The sequence below is a fragment of the Malaclemys terrapin genome, chromosome 2 (genome assembly GCF_027887155.1).
Source record: "Malaclemys terrapin pileata isolate rMalTer1 chromosome 2, rMalTer1.hap1, whole genome shotgun sequence".
NCBI classification, from domain to species: domain Eukaryota; kingdom Metazoa; phylum Chordata; order Testudines; family Emydidae; genus Malaclemys; species Malaclemys terrapin.
In genome coordinates, this window is record NC_071506.1 from 135756006 (window position 1) to 135780222 (window position 24217).

Consider the following 24217-nt stretch of genomic DNA (forward strand, 5'->3'; position numbering starts at 1 on the left):
TTCACATTGTAGTAGAACCTAGGAGCCACCGTGCTAGGCACTGTACAAACATAACAAAAAGAAAGTCCCTACCCCAAAGATCTACTTTGCTCTTCTAAAGCACTTTCCACGACAACGTCAACAAATAATTAATCAATTAAGGCACTCAACATCCCTTTCAGAGAGACAAGTAATACCAACACATGATATATACTAGAAGAATAATATTTTTGAAATAGTTTGTGAGCTTTCTAGAAGCCCTCATGTTCTATGTTGTAAAAACCTCCAAAAACAAAAGCAGAATAGCAGTATGTATGTAGGGAGTTTGGGCATGTTTATGTGTAGGTAGTAAAAGGTATTACCCAACTGTGCCTATGTGGTTGTGTGGTTTCCCTTATTGTATAAAGAACATAAACCTCCATTTTACAGATGAGAAAACTGAGGCACACAAAGACTATTTCAATCATCTTAGGGTTCCTCCCTCAGTATTGCTCCACTCATACACTGAATCCTCCCTCCCCAGACAGTCATTCCCACCTCTTTTATATCCATAACTGTTGCTAAGCCATCTGTCAATGACTCAGCAAAAGCCACTTAACCCTTTCTTAGCAGGATCAGCATCTGCTAAGAGGGATGGGTGTGTCAGGCAAACTCTGCCAGCCTGTTACAAGTAACTAAACCTTTCTACCATAGTTGAAAAATGAAAACATACTTATTTTATTGCAAAGGAATGAATGGGGAGAGGAGAAAAAAATGCACAATCCTGTTATATATCAAATCATGTCTATAATTATGTGATAGCAATTCCCACATAATTTGCCACCTGCCCATTCTTAATCTAAGTAGAAATATTTCTTCATGCCAGTCGACCTTAGATTTTCATATTTTTCATACCACCATTTGTTTTTCAACTTACATTGTATCTTTAACTTCCTTTTCCATTCTATTTATAGAGAACATATAACTGCACTACGTATTTTAAAATGTTATGCATATATATGTATAAAACACACAGATACACACACACTGGTGAATGCAGTATAAATAGAGAAGATGGTGTTTTAAAAGCTTAGTATAATTAAGGTGTAATTTTGTACTTTCCCCCGTACCTTTATCATCCTTGAAAACCTTGCCATATGTCCTTTTGAGCTACAGTAAAAAGGCTTTCCCACTCACCAAACTCAACATCCATAATCCATAATTGTTCCAACATTAGCTAGACACCTGGGGGGATCAAAGTAAATCAAAGCTTACAAGAAGATTTCAACTCAGAAGCAAAATTTGGAAATGTCCACACACGAGAACGTTTTAAAAAAATGCCAGAAGTCCACTCATTTAAAGTGAAGCCTGCTGGCAGGATTATCTCAGCGGCTGCACACACTTTGCAGACAGGAATTGCTTGAATAGGACTCCCTTGCAAGCTCTGGTCTCTCCAAGGGAACCGTTCACTAAACTGAAGCTGCCACGTTCCACTCAAAGACTGAAAATCTCTCAAACACATTTCCATGAAAACCCTGGCTTCCGACTGAGGAATTTTTCAGTAATATATTCATATTTTCTTAACGCTACACGTTTCAGGGGAAAACTCCAAATTGCTCTCAGTGGATCTGAAGCTTGTTTTTTTTCCTTAACTGCTGAGTTCTACTGCAGGTCATCTGCAGTAACAGAGAAAGGAATGTGTGCTCAGTGGTTAGAGTAGAACCAACAGAGCCAGCACGCCTGGATTCCATTCCCAACTCTGCCACCTACTCATCTTGTGACTTTGGGATGCCACTTAAGGTGAGATTTTCAAAAGCATTCAGCAGTTCTGGGTTGTACCTACCCTCACTGCAACCTATGGGAGTTTTTAATCATTGACGTCTATCAAAACAGAGTTAGGCCAGCGCTGAGTGACTTTGAAAATGTCACAACCAATATGTTTATAGTCATGCTTTTCTACATCTTGTGCTGAGAGGCTTAATTACTCCCCAGTTGTTAAAGGAACTAGATTGAGGCGAAGTTTTATTAACTTAGGCTTCTCAGCTCCAGAATTTATTTTCTCCTCCCCTCCTTGATCTAACAGCCTCCCCCCCACACACACTTGTTCACCTTCCCAGCATGTTGGAAATCTTGTCTGTTTACTCAGAGGCAGTGTTCAAGAAGGTGGATGGATGGAGTAATTGTTATGGTTGCTAACACAGGATTAGCAGCTGTTCAGTGCTGACAAATGTATTGTTTATTTTAAGTACCCTTAGATTGACAGGCACATTTATATAAATGTGAAAAAAGTATAAGAATAGGACTTTTTTAAACCAATCTATCTTAAGTTTTTTTTTTTTTTTTTGATATTTCAGAATTTTTCCTGCTTTGGTCAGTCCTAAATGTAAGCCCATTATCAAAAGTTTGTCCCTTTTCAATACTACCCACTTCTTGATATCATCTTCCAGGGACCTTTACAAACATTAACATAACCTTCCTCATAGAGCTAGTTGATTTTTTCCAAATATCAATTTTTCAACAATTTTTGGGTCAAAATATCTAATTTCAAAAATATAATTTTGAGGAAATTTTGCAATTTTTTTTATTGGCAGGGGCACTTTTGAGCTGGTCAGAATTTTTCCATGTTGGAAACACTTTGCTAAAGTTAGACAAAAAGTCCGAATTTACTAAAAATGTTGTAAAATAATTCTCACCTTTACCATTTTTTTGAGCGGCTCTACTTCCACACTCTTTACAAATTCTAATGAATTAAGCCTCACAGTGTCCCTTTGAGGTAGGTATCATCTTCCTGATTTTACAGATGGGAAAACTGAAATGCAAGAGAGATGAAGTAATTTGCCCAAGGTCACACAGGCAGTCTGTGGCACAGACAAGTATGGCATCCAGTCCTGTCCGCTACCCATAAACTCGCTCTCACACAGGCAGCCGCCTCCCAAGCACCCTCCCCACCCACTCCTTCCTCCCTCCCTCCCTCCCTTCCTTCCTTCCTTCCTCAGGACCCTTGAAGAACTCACAGTTCAAAGGTAATTCAAACAATTCCCACAAGAGGTCCCATTTATTCAGTCCTCAGGTGAATCCTGTCCCTCCAGGCCCCAAACCCTAATTCAGGCTCTCTCACAGAAGTCCAAAACAACATGAAGTCTTTCAAAAACAGAAAACAAACTCACAGAGTCTCCATCCCACCTTCAGGGGGACAGAGCACCCCTCCCTGGGGGCTGAATTTCTGCTTCCCAGCACCGCCTGCCTAGGGTTTGTTCCATTCCACCAGACTTTCCAGATGGTCCTTTGCAGTCTGCCCCTTGTTTGGACAGTCTTGTGTAGTAGAATCACCTGATTACTCACAGGTGGGGCTCATCCTGTAATCAGGGTTGGCTTAGTCCCAGATTCTCCAGCCCAAAAGGCAAGCCACCCTGTTACAGTCATCCTTGTGTACATTGTGATAATATTTGTACTGCCATAGTGCCCGTAATAGTGCTTGGGGGCCCGATTGCGCTAGGCCCATTATGGAATATCTACATTAATATGCATTTTATGGTATAATTTTAATGCATAATTATAGACGCTCACAACCAAAAGATGGTTCCTGCCCAGAAGATTTTACAATCTAAGCCTGTCAACGATATCCCATTTTTGTGAATAAGATTTGCAGCAGTTTTTCCTCCCTGAATGCCAGTTCAGCATACCTGCTACTGTTTGCTCAGCAAGCACAGAGGAAATGAAGAAGTGGGTGATGTTGTTAACCAAAGTGAATAAACATGAACAGGAGGTTAACAGTTTTCAACATGACTGTGAAGGTAGCAAGTACCTTTGGAGGAGAAATCTTTTTAATGGCAGCCAGATATGACCTGAGTTTTATGACATCGGTCAAGTATGTTGCATTGTGCTGTAAGGAAGATTATTATATTGCCACAGCCGTAGCAGACACCAATGATTAATAACATCTCCTTTTTCCTTTTCCTCACCCACCATTTTCTGTAATAGGTGTAGTTCATACAAGGAAATAAGCAGTCAAGACCCACATCTGGGGTAGCCAGGGGTGAGAGATTTTAACTTTCTAGAACAAAGACTATATTCTTCCCCTTGGCTCAGAGAACTATGTAACTGGATAATCTTGGAAGACCTCTGACAGCAATCTGGATGTGGTTTCTAGTACACGGACAGCATTATGATCATCTCTTGTGGTAAGTGATGTGAAGAGGGTCTAAAAGAGATGTGTGGATGATGCTGAAAGAGATATGTGGCTTGGGAACTCTGCACAGGATAGCTAGTGACATCTGTATATCACTCTAAAGCAAGGGTCTGATTCCCCACTGCCTTGCACCTTGTACAACGTGCAAAGTGAGGGCAAGGTATCCCCATTCTGGGAATGTTTTACCTTCCCTTTGTACTGGCATATGTGACTAAATGAGGTGCAAGTTGGTAAAGAAATAAGCCTAGTACTTGTAAGGGGATGATGGAAAGAAAGTCTTACAGGAGATAATGTCATTCATGCCCATACTCCACAATGTCATTCATAATAGTATGTTTCTACTTACATAGTACCTTTCCTGAGACTCTCTGAGTGTATCTACCTTGGACTCGATCCTGCAGTATCTCTGGGTGTGAAACATGCAGTGCAACTGAAGGATTGGACACACCAATTGATGTCCACACTATCTCTTGTGACATAGGTGGTGTTATATCTGTATATCAGTTGGGTAAACTGAGGCATGCAGCAGTTGAAAGTAAGTTTTCTAAGCTATCCACAGATTTTGGGTGGTTCTGTTTTTGGGTGCTCAGCTTTCCAGAATTGAGTACCTGAAGCTGGGTTCCCAAAGACTGCAGCATTCAAATTTAGGGGTCACTTTAGAAAATTTGGGCCTCAGGTTACAAAGTAAGTCAATGGCTGATGGCAAAGTTGAGGGTAGATCCCAGGTGTCCTGAGTCCCACTCACTAGAAAACACTAACTCCCTATAAAGGAAAAAAGGCATCTAGTTAATCTCAAAAGGCAATGGCACTGGAATGAATCCTTTGGAAAGGACTGAAAATCATCACATCAAAACAACCTTTTGATTGCCAATCATCTAGATTCACTATGGTATGAAATTGGGATAGTTGTGTTGTCATAAATAAATTATAGAACGAAACGCTTCAAGGCACCACTTATGATTTAAGTGATTTAAAAGTTGTATGAAACCAAAAATCTTCTCCCTTCATTACTGAAAAATTAAGTGTGCCACTTTGAAATTTTGCAAGAGCTGAGACAGTTTTGAAAAATTGCAGAGTAGATAAAGAAAGTTTAAAAAAAGTGGGGGGAAAGGGAGAGAGTGTAAAAATCCAAAAAAATGAAAAAAATAAACCCCAAACCATGTTTTTCAAAACCAGAGAAGAAAAACATTTCAAATTCAAAACTTCCCATTCTAAAACAATGGCATTAATTGAAACAACCTTTCCCCACAAAACAACTAAAATAATAATTTTCAATGAAACCCCATTTTTCATCAGGAATATATTTTCAGGGAATAATTTCAACCCACCGTACAAAATAACCTCTTGATGTGTTATAACCCCAGTTTGCTATATCAGGGCACTGGAAAGCTGCATAATCAGGGGCCCCATTGGATTACTTGCTTATGTTTTCAAAAGGGTGAATCCTCCCATCTCAGACTGAGAAGGAGGCTTTGCGATGGGGAATTTTTCTGGGGGACTAAGGATAGGAAACAGTAGGGATTGGGAATGTTTCTATACCACTTTTTGGGGGGAGGAAGGAAAATACCAATTTGTCAAACCAAAACTGTGGGAAAACATCTGTTTTGATGCAAACGACTTGGAAAAAAGTTTCACAACTGTTGAGGCATCCCACGTTGATATTTTTGAATTAAAAATGTGTTTTTCCAGTTCAAAATAAATGAGTTTTTGTTTCAAAAAAATAATTAAAATGGTTAAAATTCAAATACAAATTTTCAAAAATGTTGAAATCAAATATTTTGATTGAACTGAACTCCCGCCCTGCCCCGATTATCAGATTTCAAATATTTTGACTTTTTCTCCTGATTTCAGATAGGAAAAGTTTCTGAAATCTTAAAATGCCAGGATAGGAAAAACATTTCCCGTCCAGCTCTAATAGGAAATCTGCCCTCCATCCCAGTGAGTAGCTGCAGGGCTGCTATAAAGCTGCTACAGCAGCATCCCATGAGTTTGATGAATTTCTGTTCCACGGTCAGTAGATCCAGACAGAGGTGGATTCTCTGTCCTCTGATCCACCCTATGTCTTTCTCCAAAGCCCAGCTCTAAACTTAGGGTGACTGGATGTCCTGATTTTATAGGAACAGTCCCGATTTTTGGGTCTTTTTCTTATATAGGCTCCTATTACCCTCCCACCCCTGTACCAATTTTTTACATTTGCTGTCCGGTCACCCTATCTAAACTCCACCAAACTTGGAAATGACAGCAGCTTCTGCACATCTGGCCTATGTGCTGTATAAGAGATACAGACTCCTCAGATCTTGTTGAAGTGGAATCACTTCTACTTGCAGGGCAGGTTTTATCCCCAGAAGTTTTTAATCTGCAGTAAATGCCCCAAAACTATGGTATCACATTTGCTCACTTTTGTATCTCTCTGGAGAGAAGGATAAAAACAGCTGGAGTTCATCAGCAATGAAAACCTGCAGTTGGTATTATCTCTGGCCTGGCCCAGTCCTGCAAAACAGTTAAGCATGCATGTAACTCTGATCAGATGAGCAAACCTATGCATATGCTCAGAGGGTTGCAGACCGAGGGACTATCTTCCAAAATATCTATATGGCCCTCACACTATAGTAACTCACTTCTTCAGATGCATGGAGTGAAAGTTACAGATGCAGGCATTATATAATGACACACAAAGAGAAGGGAGTTACCTCACAAGTGGAAAACCGGTGCTGACTGGGCCAATTCGATCAGGGTGGATGTAGTCCACTTCCAATAATGTTATATAGTGGACTACATCCACCTGATCGAATTGGCCGTGTCAACACCGGTTCTCCACTTGTGAGGTAACTCCCTTCTCTTCGTGTGTCATTATATAATGCCTGCATCTGTAACTTTCACTTCATGCATCTGAAGAAATGAGGTTTTTTTACCCACGAAAGCTTATACCCAAATAAATCTGTTAGTCTTTAAGGTGCCACTGGATTCCTTGTTGTTTTTGTGGATACAGACAAACACTGCTACCCCGATACTTGACACTATAGTAACTGAACATCTTACAGAATTCAGTGATGGCTGCCATACTAAAAAAATCTAGGACATATAGGTGTACTGTGGAACAGCTATTGAGGTTACAGAAAGAGTGGGGCCTATGCCACATTTTAGGACCCAGAGACGGCATAGGAATGACCATGGTGCCAGTGTGTGTGTTTAATATACATAAATTGTATTACATACACACACACACACACCCCACTATCCACTCCTCTTGCCCCTCAATATGACTGAAAGCCCCTCATGCTTTTCTGAACTGGTGGCCCTAGGTGCTCAACAGAAACTGTAGGAAATTGCTGTACACCACAATTCTTATCTGATTTCCTCTCCTGTTCTCCCTCCTACTCACATTTATTTTTAGAGCGAAGGGTATAACCCTTTGGAGAAGGAGACACTTTTATGCAGAAGGCAGGACTGCTAGAGCATAAAGAATAAAGGTAATTACCCTACCACGCACTGAAGTAAAGGTCTTGAAATTAATAGCTAAATGCTGTGCTGCAGACAGTTTTTTAAAAATATATAAACGAACTGAGGTCTGATGTGTATTTGAAAATGGCCCAAGTCATATCAAAACAGTCAAGATTGTTATTAAAATGATCGAAATAATGGTGTAAAAAGCCTAATTCTCTCTCTTTGGCACCATTACAAAGATTTTTATGATTAGACAATTAAACAAGGCACAGAGCTTGCTTGAGACCATGCATTTTTACACATTACATTGTTCCCCAAAATTGCTTCTGATGATCCTTTTGACAGCTTGAAAGCATGCATACAAAGTGCAGTTAAGACACATGCGTGCACACTGCAAGTCTAGCTAGTACTTTCCCTTCCTTCGGTAAGAACAAAGCAAGCCCAATATCAAGCTGCAACTTAGTTTAAAAAAACCCCAATGTTATTACACTCAGTGGGATGAAACCCTTTGCAAGGGCTTGACAGCTGAGAGAAATAATGTACATTAGCTCAAAGTAATGGAAATAATGAAATGGGGGGGAACATTAGAAAGTACTATTGCTGTGAGTAAAACTGAGTGGATGTGTGAGTAAGCTACTGTATATATCAATAAGCTCATTCAGCCCCAGCTCCGAGCACACTGAGGTGATATAATGACTTAAGTGAAATATATTTAAAGTACCTAAAGAATTCTCACCACCACAGAATGCTCTGCATTGCATTAAGCCTCATTATCAAGGCCAGTGGCCTAAAACACATACACCCACACATCAGATTTGATTTTGGGATTCAAGTGATTTGTACACAGGACAGTAAGGTCAGGCACAGCCATCAGGTGATAGAACAGGGATCTGATGGTCCGTGGATACGTCTACATTGCAATCATTGGTATGCAGCTGCAGCTTGATAGACCTATCTGAGCTAACTGTAATCTAGCTAACTCATGCTAGCACAGTGAAGCAAAGTCTAGTCCCCTCGCAGTCACGAGATGCTTTCTCATCTCATGTCCTCGTGGATATTCTGACTATGGCTACAGTCTGGGATAAGACGCTTGAAGATATACTTTTGGGGAACATCCCTTTAACCCTATGGGAATGTGTTGGATGATCCAAATGCTTTTCCAACTCTAACTTGTATTATTCTCAATATTAGAATTTTAAGGGGACTAGCATACAAACATTTTGAATGAAATACCTTTTATTATTTTATTATTTTATTTATTTAATCCAGTCTGAGCTCCATTTCATTTGCAAATTTGACACCATCAGATCAGGATTAAACAAAGACTGTGAATGGCTATCCAACTACAGAAACAGTTTCTCCTCCCTTGGTGTTCACATCTCAAATGCTAGCAGAGCACCTCACCCTCCCTGATTGAACTAACCTCGTTATCTCCATACTGATTTATACCTGCCTCTGGAGATTTCCATTACTTGCATGGGTAAACTGAGGCATACAGCAGTTGAAAGTAAGTTTTCTAAGCTATCCACAGATTTTGGGTGGTTCTGTTTTTGGGTGCTCAGCTTTACACACTTGAGTACCTGAAGCTGGGTTCCCAAAGACTGCAGCGTTCAAATTTAGAGGTCACTTTAGAAAATCTGGGCCTCACTGAAGAACCCTGAAGGATCATATATATATTTTAAGTAATAATTAATAAATAATAAGCAACAGAGGGTCCTGTGGCACCTTTAAGACTAACAGAAGTATTGGGAGCATAAGCTTTCGTGGGTAAGAACCTCACTTCTTCAGATGCACTTCTTACCCACGAAAGCTTATGCTCCCAATACTTCTGTTAGTCTTAAAGGTGCCACAGGACCCTCTGTTGCTTTTTACAGATTCAGACTAACATGGCTACCCCTCTAATACTTGACAGTAATACAGAAACCACATGATGAAAGAGCACAATTGTTTCTAATTAGATTGTTTTCCTCAAACACTTTCCAGATGGCAACAAAGGGTCTAATACTATCAGATGTAGCCCAATCACTTGTTCTAAGCCAGCTCCAGCTAACAAGATTGACATTTTATTTCCTTGGGTATTGCTCTTGGAATGTAGAAACAAAGAAAGAAAACATGCTCCTGACCTTCACAGTTGTTAACAAAGGCATTAAGTGGCATTAAAATTATTTGTATAATGATAACACTAATGATTCCCATTAGCAGAGGTTTATTTACCCTATTTTACTATTAATAACTATGAATATTGTGTAAATGCACTAATGAATCAATATCTTAAACAATAACTGAGAAACAATGTGTCTTTTATCATTATTATACCATAGACATTCTCTATGTCTACTGAAAATATAATACCAGTTCGACTATCTCTCAAATATTCATTAGAGATGGGTCCAAGCCATAGAGTTTCTACCTAGAACTGATGCCTGGATCCAGGATGGGTGCATGGGTGTGTATGTACACTTACACTTGTTCACATTTATGATTTAGAGGGTGAAAGCTATAAGGGTTACATATACATACACAGCAAGGGTTTCAGACGACATTATGAATTGAAGATTAAATAGTTTGCAATGCCATTGGAACTACAAAGAGGTTATAAAAATAATTTGACGTTTCTTCTTGCACGTAATAAAAACTCTGTACACTTCCCATCTATTAGGTCAGAGCTACAAAACGTAGGCGGCATAATAGCTGTGGATTACGAGGCAGGGTGTCGATTAGGTAGCAAGGGGATTTGCCATTTCACTGAGAGTCAAATCCTACAGGTCTTAACTAAGGCAAATGTTCCACTGAGACAATGTGGCCAGAAAGAAGAAATGTGAGGTTAGCGTTTAGCAAAGAGAACTGGTAACCGAGATTCCTGGGTTTTAGTTCCAATTCTGCCACTGACTCATTATAGTTCTGTTTTTCAAAGATGCTGTCCACCTCCAATTGATCTGCAAGGGAGCTATGGGTGCTCAGTGCCTAAGATAATTACAGTTTATGTAACTTTTGACAAGTAACTTCACTGCTCTGCTCCTGATTCAGAAAAGCACATTCAACTTTAAGCACCGCTTAGGTGTTCTCCGTGAACAGGGATGCTTTCATGCCGGGACATCTGTGCCTCCATTTCCCATTCTAAAATTCATACATAAAGCACGGCCTGGGGTTCAGATGGGAAGCCTATATATACACACAAGATCTGGTGGAATTGGAAAAGGTTCAGAAAAGGGCAACAAAAATGATTAGGGGGTATGGAACGGGTTCCATATGAAGACAGATTAATAAGACTGGGACTTTTCAGCTTGGAAAAGAGACGACTAAGGGGGGATATGATAGAGGTCTATAAAACCATGACTGGTGTGGGGAAAGTAAATAAGGAAGTGTTATTTTCTCCTCATAACACAAGAACTAGGGGTCACCAAATGAAATTGTGAAGGCCAAGACTATAACAGTGTTAAAAAATGAAAAAGATAAGTTCATGGAGGATAGGTCCATCAATGGCTATTAGCCAGGATGGGCAGGGATGGTGGCCCTAGCTTCTGTTTGCCAGTAGCTGGAAATGGGACAACAGGGGATGGATCACTCGATGATGACCTGTTCTGTTCATTCCCTCTGGGACACCTGGCATTGGCCACTCTCGGAAGACAGGATACTGGGCTAGATAGACCTTTCGTCTGACCCAGTATGGCCATTCTTATGCTCTTATTTAACTAACTACTGTTAGCAAAAGGCTTTGAGGAAGATGCTGCAGAAGTTAACCATATAAAACTGTATTACATGCTGAGTCAAAACACTCTGCTGCACCTTTTTTCCCCTTAAATGGGCAAATGTTCCCTCTCCTGGCACAGCCTGTGCAAGAGATGATCATACTAGAAGTCCCTGTGATCAGCAGTTGTTTAACTCCCCCATGCCCTATTGAGTATATTGTACAATATGGGGGCACTGAGCCCATGAATCAGAGGGAGCAACCTGAATCTAATCCAAGAAATATGCATTTGGAAATGGTGCCTCTTCCCAGAGATTGTGGAGCCCTACAACTTTAACATCCAGCCCTCATTACTTCTCAAAACATCCCTGTTAGGACCCAATCCAGGTCCAAATAAAGGACAATTGAATTCAATAGTTGCAGAATTAGGTGCATTTTATTACACCAGTTTCTCTTATGGTCCAACTGAGGACAGGAAAGGTTTTGCCCAAGGTAACACAAATCAGTGGCAGAGCTCAGTATTAAAGCTGGTCAAAAAAAATTCTGTCTTAACTGACTATTTCATGGATTTTTTTTGTTCTTTGTGTGAAAAGCGTCCACTTTCTGTGGAAATTTCAATATTTCTTAGACACCTGATTTCTTAAAACATCTAGAAAACCAGCATTTTGGAGGGCTTTGGCAAAATATTTCACTTTTCAATATTTCAATTAAAAATCAGAATTTTCTGCAGAAAATGCCAATGGAAACAAGTTTTCTTTTGTCAAAATTTCCCCTGGAAACAAAATCATATTTTTCAGCCAGCTCTTCTCAGTATAGAAACTAGAAATCCTGATTCCAAGTATTTGCTCTAATCAAAAGACCAACTTCTGTTGTGGGGGTGAAAAAAGACATCATGATACTTGAAAGGAATGTCATGACTACAGAAACTTTGTGTGTTTGCAAAGGATTTCATTTCATTGCAGCCTTTTAATTTCCATAATCCTGTACCTATGAAGCTGTTGCAAAGGTACAATGGGTGCACTTGAAAAGTTCAGTCTAGTTTCAGAGATATTTTAGGTTCCACTGATATTCCCTAGACATAAAATGGGAAACATTGCAAGAACCAGTCAGTGATTAGGACTGGAATGAACTTTTTAAGTGCAATCACTATGATATATTATTTTCCATGTCATGAAAGGCTAAGAACAATTCATTTTTTATACTGAAATATTATAAGCTCAGTCTCTTCCTGCTAGACACATGCAAATGATTCACAAGTTATGCTGAGAAATCAATTTAGTAGCATGTGTAAATACGGTAATTAAAACAGCCTTCATTAAACACCAGAGTTGGGACTTTCAGAAGTGCTCAGCATTGGCTTAGCTCTGTTCTCACTAAAGTCAATGGTAAAACTCCAGTTGACTTCACTGAAAGCAGCATTATGTCAATGGTAAATGCTTTTGAAAATTCCACCCTACAATTTCAAATTTCTGTGCAATGGCCTGTGATAGGATTCTCTTCTCTGCCCTTCGGACCACCACAAACAGGCTGGACGCTTTCCAGGTTTATAAGCACCAGTGTGTTATTTATTAGGTCCCCTCCATCAGTTCATTAGTGCAGCCTGGTGTAGCAACATGGACATAAACTTCCCCCTTAGAGGGGGAGGGAAAGATCGCCTCGTTCTGAGATCCTGTATCCCTGACCCCTGCTAGTCTTCCCCTTGCATGTCCCTCCTGTCTTTTATCTGTTCCCAGCTGATGGGTTGATTGTTCTCATCTCATCAGCCCCCTGCTTAATTAGCCACTGAGCACCCTGAGGGAATAGTTAGTACCTTTGTGACCAGAGTGCAGGGTCAGCTCTAAGTATCTAGCACTCTGTTACATGGCCAAATCCTCCAGTGGAATAAATGGAAGCCACTCTATTGAAGTCAATGCCAATTTATAGCAGCAGTGGATCTGGTCCAAAGCCCACAATTTTCATATGTGGGCATCTAAAGTTAGGCACCTAAATCCATATTCAGGCACCTAAGTGGCCTGAATTGCAAAGATGCTGAGCATTCAGAGTTCCCATTGATTTCATTGGCAACTGGGCCAGCTTGGCTGCTGTGGTGAGACAGCCAGAGTTGAAATTACCTGGGGATTTGTAGGATAGTGATTGGAGTTTCTCATGGATTCTCAGCATCCACTACTTCAGCTTCTGCTGCAGGACATTCCCAATCAGTTCCAGAAACCCAAAGGAGTGAGTAGTGTATTAATCTACTTAAATCAAGGCCTTTACAGAACCAGAGATCTCTTGGGCTCATGTTTCCTTCTAAGCATTTGTTGTTGTTTTCTTTTAAACACACTGGAAGTGATGGAGAATACAACACGGGACCTTTAATGGAAAAATAGACAGGAAAAGACTGCTGTTAAAGTATCAATAAAATCATATAAGGACTGTTTTGTGTTGTGCATCAAACACAGTGGAAGAGAAGTGGAGTCATATAAAGATGGTGTTTTCTTAGCCTTACTGGAATTTATATTCTTGTCCCTTTAAAATTTAAAATATGTAGCAGATAATAAAAGTGTCTTGTCTCCTGAAAGACAGGAAATCAATGTAATTCAATAGAATTCAATCTGTTGGACAAAAATAATCCCTTTAAATAGCCACAGTCATTTATACTGCAGTGTGTACATATAACACTCAAGGCAAGCAATGGTAAACAATAATTTATATTGCTGAATATTTAACATCCTCAATTGGAAAGCAGGGATATTTTACCTTTGAATGAACATTAGGTGTCAAGACATGATCACACATAAATCTGTTCAAACCAACCCTAAAATAGAGCCCGTTACATAAATATACAATGCAATTAGAGAGAAATGGTCACCTCAATACTGCTGTACTAATGAGAACTGTCTCTATGAAATGACTATATTCATTTAATTAAAAAGCCTATTATAGATCCCATTCAAAATGTGTTCATTGAACGCTTCTGAATAAATCTAATTTGTTTTATTGGGATGTTTAGGGATGTCATTTTTATTTGTACAAACAGGTCTTGAACCACCAGGCTTTTGGGAAATATAATCAGTTACTCACTGAGAAGTTTTTTTTAATGATAGATGGTTGCTAAAATTTGAAACAGGGAGATTGTTTTCTAAAATACTCAGTTTTCCTTAAGTGAGACCACAACATACACCACACCCAGTCACTCCCACATGTGTACACACACAGCTTGTGAACTGAGCGAGCCACTGGTGAGGAAAGAGGCGAGAGAAAGATATTTTAAATACGTGTCAATGCTTACATTTTCTTCACAGCAAAAAAGGTGGTGCGCTTTTGAACAGGGAGTGTGTTACTGTGGGATAAGTAACATACCTTAGCTATCCTACTGTAATATCCTAGGGGGAGACAAGGCACTAGTTTGAACTGTGAGGAAAATAGGTAAGGTCAAACAAAGGGAATGGTACAATGTTGACCTTGCCTAGCTAACTCATGGTAAACCCTACAGAGCCTTGTCTTCACTAGGATTTTACAGCAGGATAGCTGGCATGTATTAGATATCCTATAGTAAGAAAACCCCACCACGCCTTTTTGGGGGCAGTGAAGACAAAGCCTTAGATACTACTGTATGGATAGAGGGAAAGAAAACACAACTTGTATTTTGTAAAGATGCAGATGTGGGTCCACATAGTCCATTCTGAGGAAGGGCAGGGTTATCGCTGTGGTAAAATGGGAAAAGGTTGCTAGAAGAGACCAATTGGTGATTTTGTTGAACACAGAGTACAATATCATGGAAAAAACAAGCACACAAATGTATAAAATTCAATTGCCGGTTTTACTATGCAGCTACAAATGGGTTTGTTTCATAGAGTACATTAATTTCACTTAATACTAAAAGTTATACTCCATACCTCACAGTAGTGTTGTGAGAGAAAAGACATTCAAAGATTGTGAGGCACTCAGATACTACATGAGGGCCATATAAGAAATATAGCTATGTACCCTAAAATAAACAGAGGGAAGAGACCTAGTAGGGCACATATGTAATCCATGAATCCGACCCACCACTACATTACTTTCATTTTATGTTGACGTAATCACATTGATTTCAATGGAATTACACTGTTGGAAAAGTGGAGTAATGCAGCAATCATTCAGGTCCTACCTCTCTTCCCACATAAGACTGTTCCCCCTACAGTGCACTTTCTAAAATTCAATTGTTATTTACTAACAAAAATTTAACGGTCTGTTTTTCAAAAGTGCTGAGCGCCCACAACTCAAAGTGAAGTCAATGTGAGCTATGAGTGGCCCAGCATCTTTGACTACAATGAAGGAGGAGGATGATCTTGAGATCAAGGAGGTGACTGGAGAACTCAACTCAATTTCAAGCTCTGCCATAGACTTCCCTTGTGTCCTTGGGCAAGTCATCACTCTCTGTCTCAGTCCTCCATTTATAAAATTAGGATAACACCACTTCCCCTTCCTTCCATTATTCATCTCTCTTGACTATCTAGATTATAAACTCTTTGGGATCAAGCACCGTCTCTTGCTATGGGCTCCCATTGCACTAAAAACACAATCCTGTTGGGGTCTCAAGGTGCTATAGTCATAAAAAAGAAAAGTTGCTGTATGTGTGAAAGGTGCACTAAGCTCCACGGTTAAATCCTGATTCCAAACATAAAACTTGGAGATAGACATCAGGACATTTGACTTGTTTATGTGATTGTTAATTTTAAGACTCAGAATTTTAAACAAATCTCTTATGCTCTGCTCACAGGGATAGTCTTTCGCATGCACATTTACTGTTAACCAAGGCATGTAATGCCAACCACTTTCATTCCAGATCTTGGCTACACTTAAAATTTAGTGCACTGGAGACAAGTACCACTCATGCTTATGCTCCATACAATCCCAGTGAAATTAATAGGACCATGCGGCATGCAGGTGAAATTTGGCCCAGAATAAGTAAGTACGAAGCACATATGCTACTTTTATTGCAGAGAATGCATCATTCCTTTATGCCTCCAGGCACAGATGAGAGACAGCAAGAACAGGCTAGAAAGAAGCACATGCTTTCACCAAACCCCCATTTGTCCTTTAGTACGTTCAGTAATCTATCCCTGTCTGCAGCATTATTAGCTTTCAGAGACTCTGAGAAACCAGGGATGTAAAAGAACCAGTAGATCATCTGGTCTATTTTCCAGTCAGTGGACGTTTGTTCCATACTATATGTTCCTAAGTGTTTTGGCTATTCTAACTAATTAACTTAGGGTTTTGTACTGACACCCATTACCATAGTATCTGAGGATTTTCCACGTAAAATAGATTGGCAATAGTGAGATCATTCGTGGCTTCAATCATAGTGTCTCTTGGCTTTTTTTTTTCCTTGTTGAGTTACAGAAAGATCTGCTTGGGTTAAGGGTCAGAGTCTAGATTTGTCTGATTTCTTCTGGAGGTTCATTTAACAGCCAGATCCCCTGTTTACTAAGTTACTCTAACAGAGTCATGGAATGAAGATCAAAGGCATCATATTGCACCATATTGGTGTGAAATATTTTGTGCAGCTAGTACCAAAAATCCCTTTGACCTTGATTGCCCATAGTGATTTGCCTTTACTTGAGTGATAGAATTTTAGGTTGCTGGAGCTGGAGGCTTTGGGAGCCATCTCTGCTGTCACCATGAAGTAGCATGCAATGTGGGGACAGCTATGGGCTTCTAGGTGGCCAGAGATTTGTTACAACATAGAGAGGGGTTGTTAGTCTAATTTTGCAGAAAGTCCCAGATTTGCTTGACTGACTGTGAGGTCATTCTCCATACGCATTCATTCTTTGGCTATTCTGAAAGCACCGCTTGGTTTCAATGTGGAACTGAACTAAGATGGCCAGCTAATGTCACCGAGGTTACCTAATCAATTTTAGGAACTACCAATAGAGCCCATTTTTGCAAAAACTACTGAATGGCACCAATGGGACTACTCATGGTAGTAGGTGCTACATCCAATGGCAAGTGTTTGCAATTGAGCCCCTAGATTCAAATGTGTAGCCTACAGGTTAAAGGATTCATAGTTCATTATCACTTTTCTGAACTTTTCATTCCGCAAAGCACATCATGAGTTGATGGAGGCTTAATAGTGTGAGCTGGTAAGAGAGGCAACACACCGTAGAAATTTAGTGTTTGTTAATTTCCTCTGAGGAACAAATCAATAGAAATAAACAAGAGTCTTAGAAATCTTGAGTTTAAGTTGCACAGTTTTCACATTAAAAACATTATCTGGTTAACATATCCATTATGTGTGCACAGTGCTAATTTACATGGGGGGGAATATCATAACTTGGGTAGGAACTATTCCATTAAATTAAGGATATTGACATTAATGCATGTCCTAAATAGATATTGCAATTAACAAAGGAACATACTCAAATTCTAAAGCACATCTCTTGTGTTTTATGTAGCACCATGCAGAACTAAAGGTTTAATTTATTACAGTACTACATTCAGTCTATACAGCTACTGAGCTACAAAACCAGGGAATATCTACAGTTCAAATTTCACAGACAATCAGGAGAATTTAATCTGAGACTCAACAAACAGTAACAACTTCTGGCCAGTGCCAAATGTCAACATAGAGTTAGAAGGCTTAGATAAGTATTACTAATCTCCTGAACATGTCTGCATCCTTCCCCCTATGCTCTCAGTTACAAATTTAGGCTGTTTCAGGAAAGTACCCATACCCAGGAAATCATTTAAACATATGCTTAACCTTAAGCAAAGCTTTTAAGTTCCACTCAAGTCATATACTTAATGAAGTGCTGTCCTGGATAAGAATGGACCTCAGTATGAGATTACATGTTTTCCTAAATCAGCGCCTTAAACGGTGGTATTAAAAATAATGGTCCTGATTCTGATTTTACTCTGACAACTCATTCTATTACCGTGCCTGTTCTTCAAGGGCTAATTTATAGCTTTGCCATAATCTCTGAGCAAAGGGCAGCATGTAGTTGTGCTGCTCCAGGAGCAAAATGGGAAACAGATTGTAACTCAGTAAGAAGCAATTTGGTCCACGTTTTCCTGCATGCTCCAGGCAAGATGCAAGTGATTTGTAAAGACAAGTGCGGAGAGAACCTCCACCATGAGAAGGTGCTGTTTCTTTATCTTAGTTTTAAATTGCTGACTTGGTTCACTGGTAGAGGGAGATGGCTACATGGAAGTTAATTCCTGCCTGTATGTGCATTTGCATTACAGAATTATGGTATTTTGGCTTTGGACAGACACCAATCAATCAGTGTCACAAATCAGATAGTTTCACTCACATGGAAGAGGTGAAGGGGAAAGTTATTTTACAATACCAATAAAACTAATCCTCAGCAGCTGGTTAACATATATGAGGGGTATCTTTCCTTCAAGTGTTGTTGATAATTAGATTTTTCCATACAGCACCATGAGCTTAATTCATAGGGTGACCAGATGTTCCGTTTTTATAGGGACAATCCCGTTTTTTGGGACTTTTTCTTATATAGGCGCCTATTACCTCCCACCCCTTGTCCCGTTTTTTCACAGTTGCTATCTGGTCACCTTATTAATTCACAATCTCTTTGGTTTTCTGCTCCAAAGTCAGGTCTTAAGTAATACCAACTGCTAAATCTTGCCTTGTGCTGAGAGTTGGGCACCTAAATGCCAGTGATGCCTTTGAAAATCATCCCAAAGCCCTGTTTGTATTAGCATGAAAATTTGTATTTTTAAAATGTATTAGCAGGTGAACCTTTTTATCCTGGCCTGGACAGGCTCTTTGATTGAAAGTTCTTTAGGAAAGGGACTGTGTGTTTGTACTCCTTGCACAATGGGGCCCCTGTCTCAGCTGGGCCCACTGGGCACTGGTGTAATCCAAAAACATTTGGGCTCTGCGTGCATGTGTACACATGAGCTTTTCATTTCACCACCTGCAAAAATCATAGCAACAGATTTCACCAGCTGGAATTTTCATTGAATCAACAATTTTGTAGAGAGAATACATACAGAAAGAAAAATGCTGAACTCACAAATGCAAGCATTAGCAGTGGAAACCTGATTCTAAGGCTCCGTCTCCCCGATGAGCTAGGGGGTTGATTCCCAGCTTGTGTACACGTACTCATTCTAGCTTAATGTGACACAGCACGAGTATAAATGGCAGCGCAGCTGTGGGAACATCGGTGGGGGCAGCTGTGGCTTAGCTTAGCCATGGCGAGTACAAACCCACCGGAACCCTGAGGTTACCTGCTTGGCGAAGCTGAGCCATGGTGGTGCTGCCCATACTATCACAGCTCCACTGCTAATTTATACTCGCCCTAGCTCAGTGAAAGCTAGTGCAAGTATGTGTATGCAAGCTGGGAATCACACCGCTAGCTTCTTGAGTAGATGTAGCTCAAGAGTATGTCTACACTGCACCCACGGGGTGTGACTGCAGCTAATATAGACATGCCTGAGCTAGCTTTAATCTTGCTAGCTTGGGCATGACAACACCACCTGCTTCAGTGCAGGCTAGCCACACTGTGCTATTGTGGCTTCCCTGCTATTAGTACCCAGGCTAGCTAGATTAAAACTAGCTTTGGTATGTCTACATGAGCTCCAGTCACACTCCACAACTGCAGCGTAGATGTACCCAAAGAGCCACATTTGTTCAAATAGTGAACAGAATCAATACTAAGGGTATGTCTTCACTACCCACTGGATTGGGCAGTGGGCAGCGATCGATCCAGCGGGGATCAATTTATCGTGTCTAGTCTAGACGCGATAAATTGACCCCCAAGCACTCTCCCATCGATTCCTGTACTCCAGCGCCGCAAGAGGCCAGGCAGAGTCAACGGGGGAGCGGCAGCAGTCAACTCACCGCTGAAGTTGCGTAACTTAGATTGATCCCCTCACCCCCCCAGTGTAGACCAGGGCTAAGTGACCTTCCTGGCCATTTTGGTTACACATAAACTGCTTGTGAACAAACTACGGACTGGAGCTAATGGGGGGACTGTATATATTTGAGGAAGTCACAGACAATATGCAAACAGAATAAGGGAAGCTAAATATATAATTGGCTATGAATTTTCCCACTAAATTCTAGTAACAATAGCCTAACCAAAATAGACCGAAGGATAAAGAAACAACTCTTAACCACTCCCGTCTTCTGGACATCTATATAATATCAATAATTACATGGAAGCACTTCCCAATGAGCAAAATGTTTCTCATTAGGTGTTAGAACATCTGTTCTGACTTTGTGGCTTCTTTTCCAGGAGGTTTAATGACTGGAAACAAAATAGTCAATCAAGAGTGACTCTAACAAGTCCAAATTAGCATGTGTCAATGGGTTTTGACAGGAAACTATTCTCTCCATTATATAAAATACATGATTTTATAAGACTATTCTTTGGTATACCATTACGCTACAATGACATTAGGATTCAAATCACCTTGGATATTGCTGTGAATACCCTTTAAACTGCTAGTTGACTTAAAAGGGAGTGCATAGCAAGATGAGGCACTGAGCTCTTAAATAGCAGTGATTGACATGTCGAGCACCTTTCATCCAAAGATCACACAGCACTCAGCAAAGTAGATGTAGAATGGGCTCCAGTGAACATGACTTCTGGGATGGAAGGTGGCAATAGTTCAACAGAGCACACAACACAGTGCAATGGTTTAAGACAGGAAGTGAAAAGCACTGCATCCAACTTAAAATACAAGGGGGACTTCAGTCAGGAAGAATGTGAATGGCTCATGTTGGAATCTGACTGTGGTTTTGCATTTAGGACCCTATTGTGGTGAAAATAGCCATAAGATCGTAACAAGGATAAGTGGTCAGGGTCATTCATTTCATATCTGTGCTCCTGAAAACCTTGCTGGGGTACTGCTTCAGTAGACTGCTGCTGGAGAGAAAAGAGAGCCACTCTAGCAAATGAGCCAGCTCCTCCTACTGTTCAGTGACAATTTCTCCAAACTTTAAGGATCTGTCTACTGGGGCTTTTCCACACCGGTGTAGCTACATCAATGCAATCCCCTGTTGGAGAGACAATGTGCTGGTGTAAGAAAGGGGGTGTTGGATCAGTGCAAGCCCCCTTTGCACTGGTACAATGCAATTACGTTAGAGGTTTGCACTGGCATGACCACATCAATGTAGTGACACGAGAGCCAATTTCCCTAGCCTAGAGAAGCCCTAACACATGCCAGTTAGAATGCCCTCAGCTTGACTTATCTTTGAGTTGACAAAACCTTCCCATAACCTTTAGTCGGGCAGCTCATGGATACCACAATGATGGGTGCATTAGACATGCCAAATTCTCTTGCAACCCCTAGCCCACAGGAAATATTGCATCAAACATGACCTCCCCTCCTTGTTTATGACATCCCCATCCCCAGCAGTTAAAGCCCCTGTGATACTGCTATGGCAAGCCTCATCTAACAATTATAATCCTCACCTCTATGACTGGTCAATGGTCATTATTCCTGCTTTAAATAGCTGAATAGCATTGACTATTATACAATGAGAGCTGTCACCTTAATCAGCCAGAGAGGACGACAATTTCCTTTCAATGGGACATTAATTTCAAACTAGCTAAAATGAAACCTTTTAGCAGCGTAATGCAAGAAGGGGGAAAGAATACCACGGATGTCCCTGTAAACCCAAGCAGCTGAGGATAAAGAATAAAAAAGGGCTATCATGAAAGACAGCAGAGATGGAATTCATCCTACATGTAAGAGAATAATTAATAATGGATAGATTGTGTGTCAGATCTTGTCTTGTATCTGGGATTAAGTCCATATCCAAGATATAGCCATTATGTACTCTTCATAGTGGTTGCTTGGTAAATAAATAAATCAACAAATAAACAGTGATGACTTACACTTGCAAAAGAGAAGGTGTGTATGCACCTGCAGAGAGATGATCCAGATTAGAATGGAAAATCCACCAAAAGCATTTTAAAGGAATCTCTCTACTGTAGATATCCTTATGGAAAAGTCCTATCAAATTTAATAAGTTCATCTCTCTATAGGCTGGGATTTCCAGAGGATCTTAATGGAGTTGGGTGCCCAAATCCCACAGAAAGTCAATGGGAGATTGGGTCCCCATCACTTAAACACTTTTGAAAATCCCAGTCATAAGTGTTGGTAATCATCCTATGTAATGGACAATTACATCCCTGCTATACAATTATATAGAAAGGTTCAAGAAACCTGTGGAAAAGATCTTTTTCTGTATAGATGTTTAAAGTGACTTATATTGGACACTAAGACATGTTTACAAAATCCTATTTTATTCTAGAGGATTTTTCCATAGTGGGTTTCTCCGATCCATTTGCACAAAGATGATTTGAGAACTACTTCAGCATTGGTCTTCATATTAGGGAAGTTTAGTTTTACTTAAGATAAATAGATAAAGCAATTTATCTCTATGTCTACAATTTTCCGATCTATGGAGTAATATCTTATTTACTATCTAAGGCAACTGGCAAGTTTTAAAGGGCCATCAGTGTAGCTACTGAGAGACCATATCAACAAGTTTGCTCTATGATCATTGCTATAAATCTCTTTACTTAAGTGTGAAACAGTCTGGCTGAAAATTCACTTGAAATATTTTCAGGCTTAGGCAAGTTAATAGTGGGAAACACATAAGAACGGCCATACTGGGTCAGACCAAAGGTCCATCTAGCCCAGTATCCTGTCTTCCAACAGTGGCCAATACGAGATGCCCCATAGGGTATGAACAGAATCATCAAATGATCCATCCCCTGTTGCCCATTCCCAGCTTCTGGCCAACAGAGACTAGGAACACCATCCCTGCCCATCCTGGCTAATAGCCATTGATGGGCCTATCCTCCATGAATTTATCTAGTTCTGTCTTGAACCCTGTTATAATCTTGGCCTTCACAACATCCTCTGGCAAAGACTTCCAGAAGTTGACTGTGTGTTGTGTGAAGAAATACTTCCTTTTGTTTGTTTTAAACCTGCTGCCTATTAATTTCATTTGGTGATCCCTAATTCCTGTGTTATGAGAAGGAGTAAATAACACTTCCTTATTTACTTTACTTATCCACACCAGTCAAGATTTTATAGATCACTATCATATCTCCCCTTAGTCTCTTTTCCAAGCTGAAAAATCCCAGTCTTATTAATCTCTCCTCAAAAGTCCTGCAAGATTTAATAACAGATGATAACATTTTCTATACGTTGTTCAAACCCTCTTATGCTGTATAATGTAATAGAGAATTGTATCCCTGGTATAGAATTCTACAGCATGGTTCAATACAGCTATAGAAATGAGATCATTCACTATTGAAATCTGAAGAACAACTCTGTGTAAACTCAAAAGCTTGTCTGTCTCACCAACAGAAGCTGGTCCAATAAAAGCTATTCCCCTCAGTCATCTGGTGTCTCTATTAAAAGCTGAACATTCAAGGCCCATTTCTATAGAAGCCTACTGGTTTCATCCCTGTTGAGTTCATCAGAGGAGCACGGCTGTTCAAAATAATCTGTATAATTATTTGTTGCAGATTTAAAAAAAAATAACATGAATATAGGGGGAAAATAACTTCAGTGACTCTTCTTCTACAGCATCTGTACGAACAGTTTTGCTTTACTGTCCCCTAATGAATATTGAAAGTTGAAAAGATCTGGAAATGTAGCACGATTGACAAGGACACAAAAATATGAATTTTTAACTATCATCATATCTGTCTTCCTTTAGGAAACAGAGTCATGGAAACAGGGCCGGCTCCAGGTTTTCTGCTGCCCCAAGCGGCCAAAAAAAAAAAAAAAAGCAGCGGCAGCGCAATCGCACCGCTCCACTCTTTGGCGGAAATTCGGCGGCAGGCCCTTCACTCCAAGAGGGATGGAGGGACCCGCCGCCGAATTGCCGCCGAAGAGCTGGACGTGCCACCCCAATAGCGTCTGGAATGCCGTCCCTTGGTATTGGCTGCCCCAAGCACCTGCTTCGTTAGCTGGTGCCT

General features: G+C 40.2%; 1 protein-coding gene across 4 annotated transcripts in view; it reads right to left on the reverse strand.

The window, feature by feature from the left end:
* Window positions 1-24217, reverse strand: part of LRRTM4 (leucine rich repeat transmembrane neuronal 4) — a 410871-nt gene that overhangs the window by 213717 nt on the left and 172937 nt on the right. The window contains exon 4 of one of the 4 annotated variants that reach the window (XM_054016736.1): window positions 2680-2767. The exons of the other annotated variants lie outside the window; for them this stretch is intronic. Within the exon in view, the coding sequence (XP_053872711.1) occupies window positions 2753-2767 (15 nt within the window). The 3' untranslated portion in view covers window positions 2680-2752. Of the gene's footprint in view, window positions 1-2679; window positions 2768-24217 lie in introns of those variants that run through there. 4 annotated transcript variants of the gene reach the window in all.